The 18179-nt window shown below is 48.0% G+C and overlaps 1 protein-coding gene across 3 annotated transcripts in view; it reads left to right on the top strand.

The window, feature by feature from the left end:
• LOC123757260 (ADP-ribosylation factor-like protein 13B) overlaps nt 1-18179 on the top strand; it is a 149425-nt gene that overhangs the window by 105886 nt on the left and 25360 nt on the right. For all 3 annotated transcript variants that reach the window (XM_045740787.2, XM_045740786.2, XM_045740784.2), the window contains one exon: nt 4349-4525. In XM_045740787.2, the coding sequence (XP_045596743.2) occupies nt 4349-4525 (177 nt within the window). The remainder of the gene's footprint in view (nt 1-4348; nt 4526-18179) is intronic.

The following is an 18179-nucleotide window of genomic DNA, read 5'->3' as shown; positions in this document are numbered from 1 at the left end:
CATAATCTTATTTTTCTTCTTAAGTATAGTGCATATTGTTGATGTGGCTTTGTTGTACTGCCTACAAAGTTCAACAACACGTGTACCGTTCTCATGCTTCCGAATGATCTCTTGTTTCTCCTCTATTGTCATCCTCACATGAGCTTTCTGGCCTTTATCCTTACCACTGGCTTTCTTGGGACCCATGGTGAGATATATAATAACAAATTGTATAGACAAATCACCAAAAATCCAACAAAACACTGAAAATCCGCGAGAAGAATTGATGTGGGGGTAGTCACTGAGCGCGAGACAATAATAAACTGAGGGGCGGAGGGGCGACGAACGCGCTAGGTCGGCTGTACGCGTATCAACAAACTCGCGTCCAAACTCGCCTCCCGAAGTAACCCTCGCCTTCTGAGACAAATTTTTGGAGTAAATACACCTCGCCTTCCGAAAACCTCGCATACAGGGACAATCGCATTCCGAGGTACCACTGTACATTGTTCATTTTGGTGTCAAAATACTCGCAAGAAGATGCACTATGTAGACATACCAATCTGAGCACTAAGAACTGGAATATATATAGAGCTACCCACAGCAAAGTATGAAGAAGTAATAACCTCAAAATGTGCATTGTTGGGAGTCGTGCAATACCCATCAAGATTGATAAAGCCAAATACCTTGCCATTTCCTTCGCAGATACCTCCTTCCACAACCTCATAGTGCGCCTGGAAGCATTCTGAATAAACTGCCTGGCATACCTGTTAGTTTCCACTGTGATGAACTCAATTAGGGCACGGGTCAGAAATAATTGAACAAATTGCAGGGGGGTAATTGGCACTGGGACAGTTATGCCTGGTGTGGCACTGAAACTGCCTACAATAGGTGGTGTATTGTCAGTTGACCAGGCAGCATCGGGATTAGGCTGTTGAAGACGTCCTGCACGCCTCCTTACAGGTGCCTTGGGGCGGCCCACATCCGCTGACTCATCCTCAATCCCCTCGCTACTCTCCTCACTCGATGATGAATCAAACTCATCAGACGACGCTGTCCCCTCATTATCACTACTGAAATCACTCTGACGCTCTTCCCCTTCAGCATCTGCCTCCACATCTGACAAACGATCCAACAAATCAGGAATTTTACTAGGGGTAAGCTTCACATTGCTGAACATTTTGTACAGCTCACTCAACTTATCTCCCTTGGTCATTTCACTATCCTTCTTGGGGGTAGAGGTGCTCTGTCCTTTACCACGATCCATGTTTGCAAGTAATAATGCGTTGTAAGGAGACAGGAACGAATAAACACTGCTACACAGGGCAGAGAGTGGCACAGGTTCTGGACGCGGGAGCGCGGTAGTCCGGTCACGAGAGACGTTTGACAAAGGACTAGGCCGACCGCATGGCGTGACCCAGAATCCCATGCGGCCTACGGAGGATTGTGGGAAAACAATGGCGCTCATTTCAAAAAAAAAAAATTGAAGATCGCATAGAAACTTTTTTTTTTACAAATTTTTATATCGAGTGACGCAAAAATGCGTCACTGGAACACATTCAGTAGAAAAAAGAGTGACGACTTATTAAGTCTGTGGAACGCGAAAGTGTTAAGCACTCGAGTAGCGGATTAAGGGGAATTAGCACCCGCCATTGGTGAATTCACACCGTGTTGATGTTGTTTATACAAGGTGTAGTGTAGCCTTGTGTAGTAGAGTAATAGAACCCTTGTTAAGGCAATTTTGTCGTAAGACCAGAAAGACACTTGTCAATTGGATGACAGCAGTGTCTATCATAACTCGTCTGAATTAATAGGCTGTTGATGCAACAGTAATTAATTGGGAATTACTCACTGAATGCTTGACGTCTAAAGTGTGATGTAATTAAAGGGCTTTCGAATTATTGTTGTCATTTGAGTGTCGTTGAGATAAGATTGTGTTAACGTAAATTAAATTGTTGCTGACCGCTGTGGACGGTCAATTAACGTCATTGTTTAAATTCAATTAGTGTAACTTTTAGTATTGTTGTCGTCTGGAGAGACAAGTGTTAACGTAAGATTTTTATAGGGGGGTCATCAGTGTTAGATCACCCGTTTAGTTACTTGGTACCTCGGTGGGAAGGGCGGCAAGAGCCATTCAAGATTTGTGATTATAGTATTGCTCACCGTGAGGACCGTGACATACACTATATTGATTGCAAGCTTGTGTCACCAGTGGGCACCACTCTGTTCAGGTAGTGTCATTGTTCAGTCAGTGACGATGGGAAGGATTCCGTGAGTCCACCAGGCTGTTGAATAGCTGTTGCTAAATGTGCCATTGGGAGACAGTAAAGTAACATAAACTCCGTGTTGTAGTAGTGCTAGATTTTTGTTGAATAAATTGTTATTGTTCTAGAAATGGTCATTTATGTTCAAACCCGCAATATTATTGTCCCACTTATCATATTCTGCAACGCCTTGCATGCTTATGTGTAAATTGAGTTTGTTCCTAAGAGCTCGAGTCCGATTCATAGCACCACACTTCAAAAAATTTGAAGTGAGTTCCCGTCAGTTACCCTTTATTAGTTCATTACTAGAAAGAGCCAACGACCCAAGTGATCAGGTTTTCACACGTGTGGTGGAAGCCTGGCGGTTTGCTCCCACTTTTTCCTATAGTCTCAGGCTTGAAGTTAAATATTTTCTAGTAAGCAGTTCTTTCTGTTTGAGGTCTGCCTCCCATGTGAGGTAGTTACATTAACCTAACATCTTGAGGTTATCTTGAGGTTATCTTGAGATGATTTCGGGACTTTAGTGTCCCCGCGGCCCGGTCCCCGACCAGGCCTCCACCCTCAGGAAGCAGCCCGTGACAGCTGACTAACACCCAGGTACCTATTTTACTGCTAGGTAACAGGGGCATAGGGTGAAAGAAACTCTGCCCATTGTTTCTCTCCGGTGCCCGGGATCGAACCCGGGACCACAGGATCATAAGTCCAGCGTGCTGTCCGCTCAGCCGACCGGCTCCCTTTCCATCAATAGGAAATATTCTTTTGATCAAGTAAAAATCAAAGAAAAAATCTCACAATCTGGGCCGGCGTCAGTCAGCTCTTGACTGATGCTCATGCCCGGCAGTCACCAGTTGCCCAGGCCACAGTTTGCTGGTGAACTGTATGAAGTCCCAGTTGGTTCTGTCCCAGGTTTGAACCTGGCTGGGTCTTGTTTGGGATTCTCGGACTGCGTTGCTTTCTCTCCCTCCCACGGCCTTGTTCCTGCTGCTGCTGAGGGGTACCCGGGATATGCAGTAGTTGCTGGAGTAGCTGTATGGGAGTGTGAACTTTGCCCTTCTGGTTAACACTCTGGGGTAGGGTTTGGCTCAGGAGGTTGTTCCAGTATCTTCAGGGCAGCCTCTTTCTTCCCTCTTGCAATCAGTGAGTTTGTCCCTCGATGTCCTTGTGCCAGTTGCAGCGTCACTGGCTTCTTCTTCGGGTTTTTTGGGGTTCGGTGCCATGGCACCTTCCTCCTCCCTCGCTTGATGTTTTCATGGATGCTTCAGCTGGGGCTTTGTGTCCAGCGCTCACCAGTCTGGCAAGGAACGTTGGTGGCCGTCCATGAGTTGGGCCCATAGGATGGTGCGGGACTTTGCAGCAGTGTGGCAGGCATTATGGATGGTTCAAATTCATGGAGACTTGGTGATCCTGCTCCATTCTGGCTATTTCCCCATGGCTCATTGTCTCGACTTGGGGCTGGGGCTCTCTTCGGGCCATGCCTCTTTGGGGCTGGTCGCTTCGGGTAGCTCTTCTGAGTTCTCGGGGGTTTGTCTGAGATGGCAAGATGATAAACTTTAAATATAAAGTGTTCATGAGCCATTGCTCCTTGTGCCTCTGTGGCTGGGTCAGATTCTGATTGTGGCCTGCAGCAGGCATACAAGAACTCTGCGATTGATGACTCTTAAGTAGTATGGCACTTAATCAGTAAGCTAGCTTCAGGGAGCTTCCTGCTCTCACCCAGAAACTGGCATTTCATTACATTCAATGCTGGTTTTATTACAGATACATAGCTGCCTTGGTATTTCTGTCACAGGTTTGTTGGTTGTCAGTTGGTTGGTTGGTTATTTCCTGCTCTAATCTTTGACTACAGTACCTTAATATAGCTATTGTAGGGACATTGCTGCCTGGGTACATGACATTCAAGGGGAGGGGTTTTCCTCCCCTTGAATGTCATGTCTGTCACATAGACATGACTATCAGTTGTTGTGTCATTCCACATTCATTTATTGTACATGCTGTTTATCTTCTTCTATTTACATTCTCAACTTTTATTGCAAATTTTATTTTAGTTAACTAATATTCAAAAGTTATCTAATTATCTATTGGTTTAAATATTATTTTTTATGTTACAGCATATAGTACTCCAAAGCTTGACCTCTCAAATGAAGACAGAGTGGATGAATGTGTCCCAATTGATTCGGATGATGAAATGTTTGATATTGGCTCAGTTTCTAGTCGAGCAAGAGAAAGCATCAGTTCATTCACTGTTCACACTTCATCCAATCCTTCAATTATGAGCTATGTTAAAGGTAAGTACAGTAGAGTTTATTTCTGAGCTATACTATTTCATTGCTCCTTTAGGGGAAATCTTGCTCTCACAACAACGTGACAAGAAGCAGCCAGGTCAGGTCGACAATCTCTTCGTGACCAGGTCACTAATGGGGGAATGATCTTTGGAAAGTATATTCATTTACACTCAAAACCTTTTTTCAAGTGATACTAAGTCTCAAATACACCAGCAAGGATCACTGCCTACTGCAAGTTGACTGATCACTACCCCTGATCACCTCTATATGTCAGCACCTACACTGTCAACAGAGTACTTTACAGGTGTTTATATTGTATCTACAGGGGGGTGGTCCCAAATGCATATTGACAACTTATTTTTGTATATACCATGCAAATGCTCTAGAATAAAACAACTTCAATAAATAAATATTTTCTATGGAGAGCCCCTTCGGCTCCCCGGAGTTATACCGGGCTGATGTGTATATATTAGATCATGGCAACAGTCAATCGAAGGAGTTCTAAGCCTACCGGGGACCAGAGCCAGAACCTGACCCCCTGAAGTGAGGCACGAGGAGCAATGGCCTAAAGAAACCCCCGTGTAATTGGAAGCAGTCTTTGTCTGCCATCTACCAGGTCAGGCACCCAGAAAGATAGGAATCTCAAAACAAACTACTGCTGATCAAAAATTGCAAACCGAAATCCGAACTAGCAAACAAAACTCCCCAATTAAAAACAAGGAAACAAACATGATGTCACCACAACACCCGCGTATCAGTCTGTGCAACCCCCCCTCCCCGGGAGGGGGACGGGGGGTCCCAGATCTCCACGCCGGCAACTCTCCTCAGTTCAAGAGGCTGTTGTGTTGGTGACGGTCGATCGCTCTGGCTCCACTCTTTGCGCAGTGCTGCAGTGCGATGTTGTTGCTCAGTTTTGGTGGCGTGTGAGCTAGCAGTAACACAAGAGTACTGGGGCTGCAGACACCTAGGGCTACCTTCCCTAGGTGCCCTGTAAGTACTGCCTTTGCAGCCTCAGGGTTATCTTCCATGAGCCGTTCAGGAGCAGCTACTTCCGTGTGGTTCTGTCGCTGCTCAGTGATTGCCCGCCCTTGGGGGTTCAGCTGGGTTCAGGTTCTTACTCTTGTTTGCCCTTGGGTAGAAGGTAGTTTCATTGCTGGCTGGGCACGAGGTACTGTGCAGCTGTCTGATATACGCATAGCGACCGGTTCTGTTCACCTGGAGACGTGATATGCAGGGTTTTTCTTTTGTTTTTGTTTTGTTTTGCTTGGCGATGGTCTGCCTGATGTGGCGGTAGGACCACTTGTAGGATTTTGGTGGCCCTCCACTAGGTCCCCGTGCTTGCACACGTTGCAGGGGTTCAGCTTTTAGTTGTTTGTTTGATAGCTCTGGAATAACCAGTTGGCAAAACCTCGCCTGGGCTTCCCTTAGCAGTCAGCCTAAAGGCTCTGAAAACCCCCTTTGGGGCTTAGTGGTCCAATGTAGGAGACCTCTGAGTCCCACCTCACCTTCTGCGAGTTTGAAGGTTGCTCTGTCCTCTTGTCTCAGGGTGACACTCACCGTCTGCCTCCGCCTTGCTGCCTGTTAGGGGTCAGTGACACCTTTGACCTGGAGTACTGCGAGTGGTATTCTTTGCTTGAACTCCATTCACCCAGTCCACTGAGACTGATATTCGGGTGCAGGTAGCTTTAGCGTTGCATGCAAGGTTTAGGCTGCAGCAACGTGCAAGGTTGGTTACCTTTCTGATGCCCCCGCAGCTGCCTCGCTGAATTATACTGGTAGCGAGACTTGGGTGGCTTCGGGGATTGCCCCTTCCGGATCAGCGGCAGAGGCATTCGAGCCTGGTCCTCCTGCCAGAGCTTTTGCGCCACGCCAGTGGGGCCCCCTTCATCCCTGCTTTTCCCGGTGGTCTCTGTTTTTTCTCCAAAGGCGTAGGGTTTGGAGGACGGCTCGGCCCTTGGTCCTGAACTGGAGGATTCCAGGGTTGGGGAGGAGTTGACTTGGGGAAGCCTGGACCCCACTTGTCCCTGCTGTGGTGTTTGGTACTCTCGGCGCAGGGCTTGTTGTTACAGGGGGAGGGGTTTTCCTATCCCCCTCCCTGTACGATTTTGTTATGAGTTCGACTCCTCCCCAAGTTCCCTTGGGTTCTTTGGTTCCCTCCTTCTGGAGGTTTTGGCTTCCCGCATCCCACCAAAGAAGGTGTGGGAGGCCTTAGCGGCTTACCTCCTGCGAGTCCCGGATTACGCCTTGATAATGAAGCCTTCTTCTTTGAGTTTGGCTCCCTTTTTCCTTACTGGGTGCGTTAAAAGGTGCCAGAGTCTTCCTGGCTGGCAGACTGCTTTTTTTTCGTTGGGGGCTTGGCATTTGTCCTGTCGGACTGCACACTTGAATGGCAAGAGTTGCCTACAGTCGTTCAGGTTTTCCTGGGGGGTGAGCTGAAGCGCCTCAATGTATGCTTGTTCGCCCCCGTCCTTCCTTATGATGTCAGCCAGGTGAGGCTTCACGTGCAGGTTCCCTCCCTTTCGGCATCCCTGGTGGCCCAGGATTTGTGCGCCCATGGGCACTTGTCTTCGGTCTTGAGCTTCTTTTTTCTGCTGGAGCTGTCTTTGGACTGGCTCATGGCGAGTGTGGAGGAGCTGAGTTCCGGGCCAGTGTCTGGTGTGCTTGCTTCAGCACCTCTGAAACTGGCTGCCTTGGTTAAGTTGTATGCGATGTTTCTGAGGGAGGTGGTGTCTGTTCTTCGCTTCTCACCTCGTGTGCTGACAGGCGGTGCTCCTCCATTTTTTGGAATCGTCTTGGGCCCTGGCTCATAGATTTTCATCCCTTTTCAGGGGGTAGCCCCTACGGCTCCCCGGAGCTATCCGTGGCTGATATGGATACCCTAACTATTTTGCATCAGTCGATGTGGGTGGAATTCTAGGCCTACCGGGGACCACGAGCCAGAACCTGGCTCCCTCACAGAGGCACGGGGAGCAATGGCCCATAGAAATGCACATGTGATTTGGAGCATTCTATATCTGCCATCGACCGGGACAGGCACCCAGAAAGGTAAGCGCCACAAAACAAACCCCTATTCTGGTTAATAACAAAAATCGATAAACAAGTGGACAGAACTCCCCAAGAAAAACGAATAAACAAGCATGACGTCACACGAGCCGAGCGGAATGTCTGCGCAGCTCCCCCCTTCCCCAGGAGGGGGAAGGGAGAGCCCCAGACCCCTGCACCGGCGATCACCGCTTCAGTTCCTCGGCTGATGGGATAGTGCACGGTCGTGTGGCTCCAGCTCTGGTCTTGTCTCAGTGCTGTGACTTGTTTTTAGTGCTGCTCTTACGGTGGTCGTGTGAGCTGGGAGTAGTATTCTCAGGTACTCGGGCTGCATGTGCTTAGTCACCTTCCCTGAGTGCTACGCCCTCACGAGTGGACACGTCCCGTGGGTTCAGCTTTAGCAGTTTGCTTGGTAGTTTGGGGCGCCAGTTAGCAGTGCCCTGCCTGGGATAACCCTTAGCAGACCCAGTCTAGGGGCCCTGGGAAACCCCCCGGGGGCTCTCGGGTCCGATAGTGGAGACCCTTGCGTCCCCTCTCGCTTTGTGCGAGTTGAGGGTTACTCTGTCCCTTTGTCTCAGGGTGACTCTCCGTGTTTTTGCCTCCGTCATGCTGCCTGTTGGGTCGGTGACACATTCGACCCTAAGTCCTGCGAGCTTTGTTGCTTGTTCGTGACTCAATTCACCCAGTCTGCTGATGAATTCCCTTGGGTGCAGGCAGCTCGCGCATTGCAGGGTAGGTTGTTGCAACGCGCTCGGGTTGTCACTTCCCTGGACGCCCCGAGGCTGTCCCGCTTTGTGTAGGGACCCAGACTTGGGGTTTTGGTTGTTTCGGCCTTGGTTCCGTCCACGCCCCCTTGTTTTTCCCCTTCGGTGGTTCGCTTTGTTCCCCCCCCCCTCCTGCTTCCGGCCCCTAAGCATCTGAAGGCTTTGGGGTCGGGGCGGGGTTAGAGGTTTCTGAGACTTGGGCAGTTTCGGGGGTTGCCCCGTTCGCGGTAGCCGCGGAGGCATTCGAGTCTGTTCCTCCGGCCGATGCTCCTGGGTCTGACCAGTGGGACGCTTCTCTTCCAGCTCTCTCGGCTGCCCCGGCCTTTTCTTGTGAGGCTGTGGCTTTGGAGGTCGACTCGGCCCCGGGGCCTGGTGTAGAGGCTCCTTGGGTTGGGGAGAAGCGGCCTTGGGGGCCTTGGGCTCAATTGGGCTCCGCCTGAATTTCAGTCCTTCTGAGCGGGGCTTACTGTTGCAAGGAGTGGGGTTTTCTTTTCCCCCTTCTGCATACGATTTGGACTTGGGCTCTGCTCCTCCCCGGGTTCGGTTCCGTGTCCCTTTGGTTTCTTCGGTTCCGTCTTCCGGAGGTTTTCGGCTACCCGCATCTCTTCGCTTGCTGTGCGGTTAGCCTTTGCGGCTTACCTCCTGTGTGACGCGGAGTTTGCCTCCGTACTGGTTCGGGATGCCGGATTGGGCTACTTGTGGCCGGATTGGGCTCCTTGTAGCCGGTTGGGCTCCTTGTAGCCGGTTGAGCTCCTTGTAGCCGGTTGGGCTCCTTGTAGCCGGTTGGGCTCCTTGTAGCCAGTTGGGCTCCTTGTAGCCAGTTGGGCTCCTTGTAGCCAGTTGGGCTCCTTGTAGCCGGTTGGGCTCCTTGTAGCCGGTTGGGCTCCTTGTAGCCGGTTGGGCTACTTTTCTTTCGTGTCCTGCGCATGTGCCGTGGGAGTTTGTTTTGGTTTAGGGCGGTGTAATTACCTAAGTGTAATTACCTAAGTGTAGTTACAGGATGAGTGCTACGCTCGTGGTGTCCCGTCTTCCCAGCACTCTTTGTCATATAATGCTTTGAAACTACTGACAGTCTTGGCCTCCACCACCTTCTCACCTAACTTGTTCCAACCGTCTACCACTCTGTTTGCGAAAGTGAATTTTCTTATATTTCTTCGGCATCTGTGTTTAGCTAGTTTAAATCTATGACCTCTTCTTCTTAAAGTTCCAGGTTTCAGGAAATCTTCCCTATTGATTTTATCAATTCTTGTTACTATTTTGTATGTAGTGATCATATCACCTCTTTTTCTTCTGTCTTCTAGTTTTGGCATATATAATGCCTCTAACCTCTCCTCGTAGCTCTTGCCCTTCAGTTCTGGGAGCCACTTAGTAGCGTGTCTTTACACCTTTTCCAGTTTGTTAATGTGCTTCTTAAGATATGGGCACCACACAACCACTACATATTCTAGCTTTGGCCTAACAAAAGTCGTGAACAATTTCTTTAGTATATCGCCATCCATGTATTTAAAAACAATTCTGAAGTTAGAAAGCGTGGCATAGGCTCCTCATACAATATTCTTTATGTGGTCCTCAGGTGATAGTCTTCTATTTAGAACCACCCCTAGATCTCTTTCTTTATCAGAATTCTTTAAAGATTTCTCACATAATATATAGGTTGTGTGGCGTCTATGTTCTCCTATTCCACATTCCATAACATGGCATTTATTAACATTAAATTCCATTGTGCCAAGTGGTGCTCCATATACTTATTTTGTCCAGGTCATCTTGAAGGGCATGACAATCATCTAAGTTTCTTATCCTTCCTATTATCTTAGCATCATCAGCAAACATGATCATATAATTCTGTATACCAGCTGGTATATCATTTATGTAGACAATAAACATCACTGGTGCAAGAACTAAACCCTGTGGTACTCCACTTGTGACATTTCTCCAATCCGACACATTGCCTCTGATTACTGCCCTCATTTTTCTATCAGTCAGAAAATTTTTCATCCATGATAGAAGCTTACCTGTCACCCCTCCAATATTTTCCAGTTTCCAGAACAACCTCTTATGTGGAACTCTGTCGAAAGCCTTTTTTAGGTCCAGATAGATGCAGTCAACCCAACCATCTCTTTCCTGTAATATCTCTGTTGCTCAATCATAGAAACTGAGTAAATTTGATACACAGGATCTTCCAGATCGAAAACCATACTGTCTATCTGATATTATATCATTTCTCTCCAGGTGTTCTACCCATTTTGTTTTAATTATTTTTTCCAATGTTTTGACTATTACACTTGTCAATGATACAAGTCTATAATTAAGGGGGTCTTCCCTGCTTCCACTTTTGTAGATTGGAACTATGTTAGCCTTTTTCCACACATCAGCTACAACTCTGTAAACAGGGATGCCTGAAAAATCAGTTGAAGTGGAATGCTGAGCTCAGGGGCACATTCTCTCGGAACCCATGGTGAAACTCCATATGGACCAACTGCTTTGTTCTTATTTAGCTCCTTGAGCATTTTTTCCACTTCGTCTCTAGACACCTCTATGTGCTCTATGTTGTTCTCTGGAATTCTTATTGTGTCTGGTTCCCTGAAGATTTCATTTTGTACAAACACACTTTGGAACTTTTCATTTAATATTTCACACATTTCCTTTTCATTTTCCGTGAATCTATTTCCCATTTTCAACCTCTGAATATTATCCTTTACCTGCAATTTGTTGTTTATGAATTTATATAATAGACCTGGTTCTGTTATACATTTGTCTGCAATCCCTTTTTCAAAATTTCTTTCTGCCTCTCTCCTCACTGCCGTGTAGTTGTTTCTCGCATCATTGTATCGCTGGTATGTTTGGGGGTTTGGCCTCTTCCTGTATTGATTCCATTTTTGTGTCTTTTAGTCTCTGGCCCTCTCGCAATTTCTGTTGAACCAATCCTGTTTCCTAGTTCTGCATCTCTGTTTTGGGATAAAATTTTTTGTGCCTTTATCATATATTTCACAAAACTTGACATACATCTCATTCACTTCCTTGCTTAGCAACAAGTCTGTCCAATTATACTAACTAAAAATTTTTCCAACCAACACGTGTAATTACCTAAGTGTAATTACTTAAGTGTAGTTACAGGATGAGAGCTATGCTCGTGGTGTCCCGTCTCCCCAGCACTCTTTGTCATATAATACTTTGAAATTACTGACGGTTTTGGCTTCCACCACCTTCTCACTTAACTTGTTCCAACCGTCTACCACTCTGTTTACAAAAGTGAATTTTCGTATATTTCTCCGGCAGCTTTGTTTTGAGACTCGGGCGGTCTCGAGGATTTCCACTTCCAGGGTAGCGATGGGGGGCATTCAAGCCTGTTCCTCCAGTCATGTTGTATGAGTCTGCCAGTGGGCTCCCCTCTTTAGTACTTTTCCGGCTGCCGCGGCTTTTTCTTGTGAGGCTAGGGCTTTGGAGGGATGGCTCAGCCCCAGGGCTTGCCATGAGAGTTCTCGGGGCTGGAGAGGGGCTGACTTGGGGGGTCTCGGGCCCTGTTGGACCCTGCCAGGGTTTTCTACCCTCTGAGTGGGGCTTGCGGGTACGAGGAGTGGGGTTTTTCTTCCCCCTCTCTGTACGAGTTGTTGGGCGTCGGCCCCTCCCCGGTTTCAGTTCCTTGTCCCTTGGGTCCGTCGTTCCGTCCTGGCGGTGGGTACTCTTCTCTGTTTATTCACCCTTCTTCCTTGGGACGGGACTTCTCCGTCATGTTCCCCTCTTCTCGGGGTTCTGCATGACTTTTGGTCTCAGGTGCGACTGCTTTTGTGCCTTCATGCTTAGTGCGTGCCTTCATGCTTAGTGCTTGCTTCTATGTGTTCTCGAAGGTTCGGGAAGGTTTTCGCTTCTTCCCGTATTATTGGAACATCTGTCGTCTTCTGGTCTGGCTTCCCTCCAGTCCTTTCTCAGGCTTGTTGGTCCTCTTCCATGCTTCTTCTCGGTTTTCGGTCCTGTCTTGTCCTTTTGTATTTCTCTTCTTTCCGTGCTCTATCTCGGCACTGTTCGTTTTCTTTACATACTCCTAGTTGGTCGCTTCGGACCTCGTGTCCTGTGCATGCGCAGTGGGAGTTTGTTTTGCTCTGGGCGCTGTAATTACCTAAGTGTAGTTACAGGATGAGAGCTACGCTCGTGGTGTGCACAACTGCTGGTGTTCTGCGTCCTTTCCTCTCGGGTGCTTAGTCTCTCACTCCTCTCCATTCCCCAGTCCGTGCCCCGTAGCTACTGGGGGTGTTCTGGATTGCCGCTATGGAGGGGACACCAGGGTTTTCCCTGTGTTATGGGTGTGGGGCGCCTCCTTTGTCTCTGCATTCCTCTTCTCTTGCATGTGCAGCTCTAGCCTTCTTCCCCTGGCGGTGCTCCCAGAATCTTCTCGGCTATGTTGTCTCGTGACACGTTCGTGCCTCCGTTCTGCAGGTGAGTTTCTGCGGTCTAGCGGCTCTTTCGGCAGGCACTGGTTCATGGTTCTTGATACATGTATAAGCCCACTAGAAAACAGGTGACTGCAGAAGGCCTATTGGCCCATACAAGGCAGCTCCTATTTATACCCATCCAGTCCTACTCATATGCATGTCCAACCCATGCTTGTATCAATCAAGGGGCCCCACCTCCTCCAAGTCATGAGGTACAATGGTGGGGGTGAATGTTATGAGGTAAATGTTACTGTGTCAGGCTGTTCTGAGGTGACATTTTACTGCAGTTTTCATACTGTGGATGGGTGTTGGGGTTTGGTTGTAGCGTTTTGTTTGGCCCTTGCGTGCTTCTTCCTGGGGTCTTCCTTGTTCGTCTGTGTTCTTTGTTCCCAAGGGGGTCACGGCCCCGTTTTTCGTGGTCTTATCTGGATCAATCCTTCCTTGTCCGTCTTGGGCTCTATCATAGCTACGCTTCAAGCTGTGTATGGGGTCAGCCTCCACCACATCACTTCTTCATGCATTCCACTTGGCTACTACTCTGCACTGCCATACTTCTTCCTGCCGTCTATGGCTCATTTGCGCACTCATTTCCACCTGTGTCCCCTGGTGCGTGTGCCCTTTGAGTTCCATAGTCTGTCGTTATCTTCCCTATAAATTCCTCTGAGAATCTTGAATGTGATGATCATGTCCCTTCTAGCTCTTCTGTCTCCCAGTGACGTGTGGTTTAATTCCCGTAGTCTCTCCTCGTTGCTCGTGCCCCTTGGTTTGGGTACTTGTCTGGTGGCAAACCTTTGCACCTTTTTCAGTTTCGTCTTGTGTTGGGACATGTCCAACACCTCTGTGTGTTGTTGGCGTGACTTGTTGGGACATGACCAGCAGCTCTGTGTGTTGTTGGTCGTGTCCCTTTCATTCCCGTTTGCTGCCTGCCTTCTCCGTTCCTCATTTTCCTTCTACACTCTTGTCCCTCGCCGCTGGTGCTACGGCTGTTCTGGTCTTTTTCCTTATTTTTTCTGTTTTTTCTCATTTTTTCCTACACATGGTTGTGCGTTTTGTTTGTGCCTTTTTGCCAGGTTTGGGTTCCTGGTTTCCTGGCTTACCCTGCCTGTTGGCATTTTCATGGTCTCGAGGTGTTCCTTCTCTAGTGTCTCGCATCGGAACCGTTGTCTCCAGTTTCCTGGCGGGCTCGCTGGCATTGGTCAGTTTTTCTGTACGGCAGACGATCTATCTCCTCCTTTGCCGGCTTGGGTTTCCTGCTCTGCTTGTTCGTTGGTCGCACCCAGGATCTTCCCACGGCTCCGCCTCTTCCTAGGCTCACTTGGTCCATGGCGAGGCTGCTTCAGTTTTGCCTCGAATCTCTCGCCTTCTGTTGGTGGTCGGGTGGCTTCATTGATGGTGTCCCACCTGCGTGCTTCTTCTTGGCAGCAGTATGGGGTTTTTTGGCGGTCCTTCCTTTTTCCTTTTGTCCTTTCTTAGGTGGCTGCATTTTGTTGGCATCGGCTTGTCCTTCTCTTGTGGTGGTTTGGGGTCGTCATCTTGCCACATACTGTCACCTCGTATCGTGCGGCACTGGCGGATCCACTTCAGCTTGCTTTCGGTATTGCTATAACTTCTGCGCCGTTTAGCGAGCTGTCTCGTGAATTGTTTCACCTTCGGCCTGCTCATGGGCCGCCTGAGCCGTCCTGGTCCTTGGATCGGGTACTCTCTTTTCTCTCTTCTCCTCGGTTTGTTGTGTCCCCTTCGGTTCAGGATTGTTTCTCTCAGGCTCTTTTCCTGTTGGCATTGGCCTCTGGGGGTCGGTTTGGGATGCTTCATGCTTTCCTCCAGCACAGGGGTTTCTGCTCTTTCGGTCGTAGCGATGGTTTTGTTCGTCTGCAGCGGTCTCTTTATTTTATGGCAATGAATGAGACTGCTGTATTCTGGAGGGGTCCTTGGGTTGTTGATGCTTCATTGGTTGAGCAGGGGTGCATCATGTTTTTTGTCCAGTTACGGCCCTTTACCGTTATTTGCGCGCAATGGCTTCTGTATCCGGGGACGCGCGTTGGGTTAATCCAGTTTCCCTTCTTCCCTGTTTGCGCGTGCGGGTCTCCCAGGTTGTCCGCAGGGTTATTAAGGTTAGCCAGCCTGCGGTCTATTCCCATGCCAATGACGTTCATAAGTTCGCTGCTCTTGCTGCTGTCTTTAGTGACATGACCTGGGCTGACATTCGGGCATGGGTATTTTGGCAATCGAACAGGGTCTGCTGTTACCTCGTGAATGTTCCTGGGCCTGGTCGGGCCTGTGTCGTTTTGGGTCGGCGGTTGCAGCCAGTTACCTCGACTTAGAGTTGAGGAGTGAGTGATGACCACCTCCCGGGTATGTCCCTATACTTTTCTTTTGTGGGTAGTTAGCTCCAGGGAGCCGAAGGGGCTCCCCCAGGAAACCAGCATTGAATGTAATAAAACACCATTTTCTGGGTGAGAAGTGGAGGCTCCCCGGCATCTCTCTCTCCTCCCAGTCGGCGTTTTCTGTGGGGAGCCCCTATGACTTCCTGGAGCTTATCGGTCTAATGTATGTTATATTAGACGAGTACATTAGCTAAGACGTTCAGACCTACCAGGGACCAGTACCAGAACCTTGCCAAGTCGTCCAGCTTGCGGTCTATCCTTGCGCCCGTGCTGTTCGGACGTTTGCAGCTTTTGCTGCTGTGTTGGTGACGTCTAGAGCTCATTTCGGGCGCAGGGATTTGAGGGTCACCCAGGTTCTTGGCCGCCCATTCTATATGCGCGTCTGCTCCTGTGCGTTCTTGTTGTCTTGGGTCGCAGGTTGCAACCTGTTGTCTCGGCTTCGCGTTGCGGAGTTTGTGGCGGCCGCCTCCCGGGTTAGCCCTTTACAATACAATACAATACAATTTTATTTAGGTAAGGTACATACATACAATAAATATTTACAAGGATTGTTTGACTTATAGGTAGAGCTAGTACATACAATGCCTAAAGCCACTATTACGCAAAGCGTTTCGGGCTTTCTTTTCCTTCTCTTTGGGTATGAAGCTCCACGGAGCTGTAGGGGCTTCCCACAGAAAACCAGCGTTGAATGTAATGAAACGCCATTTTCTGGGTGAGCCCCGGAGGCTCCCTGGCAACCCTCCCTCCCACCGGTCGGCGTTTTTTTCGCATTGGTTGAAGCTTAGCTTCCGAACTGAAGCTTGGCAGTCGGCGCGGTAGGTCCGGGGCTCCCCCCTCCCCCTCTCTGGGCGGGGAGGGCGGCGTGGCAGTAAAGTGTGATGTTTGCTTGTTTCCATGGGATTGTAGGGAGTTTCTACCTCTCTGTTCGGTTTTTTGTTTTATTTTTTTACCATGTGGGGTTTGTTTTGTTATGCCTACCTTTCTGGGTGCCTAACCCCGGTCGATGGCAGATAAGGAAAACCCCAACCACAAGGGGGTTTTCCAGGGCCATTGCTCCTTGAAACCTCTCTGAAGGGGCCAGGCTTTGGCGCTGGTCCCTGGCAGGTCTGAACTCCTTAGCTAAAGTCCCGATCTAATATAACGTACATTAGCCCGATAAGCTCCAGGGAGCCTCCGGGGCTCACCCAGAAAATGGCGTTTCATTACATTCAACGCTGTTTTTTTTTTTTTTTTTTTTAATTGTGCTGCTACGAAGCCAGCCTGATTTCTGTGAGACGGACTGCCAAACTCTAGTGTATTCACGAGACTGACAATTGTGAATATCAGCCATTCAGACCTTCTGCAAGCTGTGTGTATGAGTCGTTTGGTATGAGAGTGTGAGGCCAGGATTATATAAGTACTAAACTCTATTTTATTGTTTTATTGACAATCTGCACATCAATCCCTTTGATCAGCCAGAATTACTCACCTTGCTGCACACCTGCAACAGGTGTAGGGTGTGTTTACACACACCCAACTGTAAACAAGTGATTATCTGTTCGGCATTATGATTGTTCCACCTGTTTGAGTAAATGTGTATCTTACACACATGACACATTTACAGTGGTACCTCGGTTTAAGAGTTTAATCCGTTCCTGGAGACAGCTCGTATTCCTAAAATTCGTATTCCGAAGCTAATTTCCCCATAAGAAATAATGGGAAATGAATTAATCCGTTCCTGACTACCCCAAAAACCCCACTTCAAACTAAATTTTATACCTAATTCATCTAAATAAACCTACAAAACTATGTTCAAGTTATTACTTACCCTTGCTGTTGGCGTATGGAAGATGGTGAGAAGGAGGGAGGAGAAGAGGTGTTACTGTTTGGAAGGGGAGTCCCCTTCCATTATAACATCAGGCAGTGAGGTCTTCACTGGTGTGCACACTCTGGCAGGTTTTGCCTGCATACCACTAAGACTTGCTTGTCTTACTAACAATCTGTCTAAAGACACTTGTTTTTCCCTACATTTTAACACTTGTCTGTAGTAAGACATCACATTGTCATTTCAAAGGTCAATGCAACGGCCTGCTACAGCTTTATCTGGGCGAGTTTTTTCAACAAAACTTTGCAATTCTTCCCATACATCACACATTTTCTTAACACTTTAGCATTATCACGGCACTCAAGAGCATTGCCACTTTTTGTGTTGAGGTCGCACAGCAGACTCGCTCACGAGTCATGAGAAAAAATATTTCTATTACATAACTCTATTTGTTATGAGTTAATTACATAACTATTTGTTATGAGATCAACTTTGGGATAGTTAGAAAATGTCCGCCATGAAATTTCCGTTTTCTCTAATAGCCACATAGCCTAGTTGGGAGAATGGCGTAGCATTGCACCATCGAAGTAAGACTATTGTATTGTTGACACAACAAGTGTAATCGACGTAGTTTTTTATTTGGTGCCGGTCTAACGCATCCTTGTGTGACATTTTATACTAATGTTCTTATAGAACATTCTATTGCGAACACACTGGTACAAAAATGAAATGCGTAAATCAAAAATTGATGTCAGGACAATGAAAAGAGTATACACTTTTCAGTGTTGCCACTCGATCGCCTGAAACGCAGCACTATTTTCTTAGGTTAAACCTTACCATCGGCTTTCTTGGGACCCATGGCGAGATATATAATAACTTTTATGGTCAAATGACCAAAAATCCAACAAAACACTGAAAATTCGGGTGACGAATTTACGTGGGATAGTCACTGGGTGCGAGGCACTGGTAAACTGAGGGGTGAGAGGCGACGATCGTCGTACCACCACGCGCTAGGTCGGCCTGTACGCGTATCAACAAACTCGCCTTCCAAGGTAACCCTCGCCTTCCGAGACAAATTTTCCGAGGAAATCCTGCTCGTATTCCGAAAAACTCATATACAGGACACTCGTATTCCGAGGTACCACTGTAGTTGTTTGTATGTGTATGTTTTATTGATTGTCAGAGTGACAGGTCATTTATGTGTTGATTCTGCATGCCATTATATTAATTGCCCAA

This window comes from Procambarus clarkii, chromosome 13, assembly GCF_040958095.1.
Source record: "Procambarus clarkii isolate CNS0578487 chromosome 13, FALCON_Pclarkii_2.0, whole genome shotgun sequence".
In the NCBI taxonomy this organism is placed as follows: Eukaryota; Metazoa; Arthropoda; class Malacostraca; order Decapoda; family Cambaridae; genus Procambarus; species Procambarus clarkii.
This window is presented reverse-complemented; position numbering and strand designations above follow the sequence as displayed.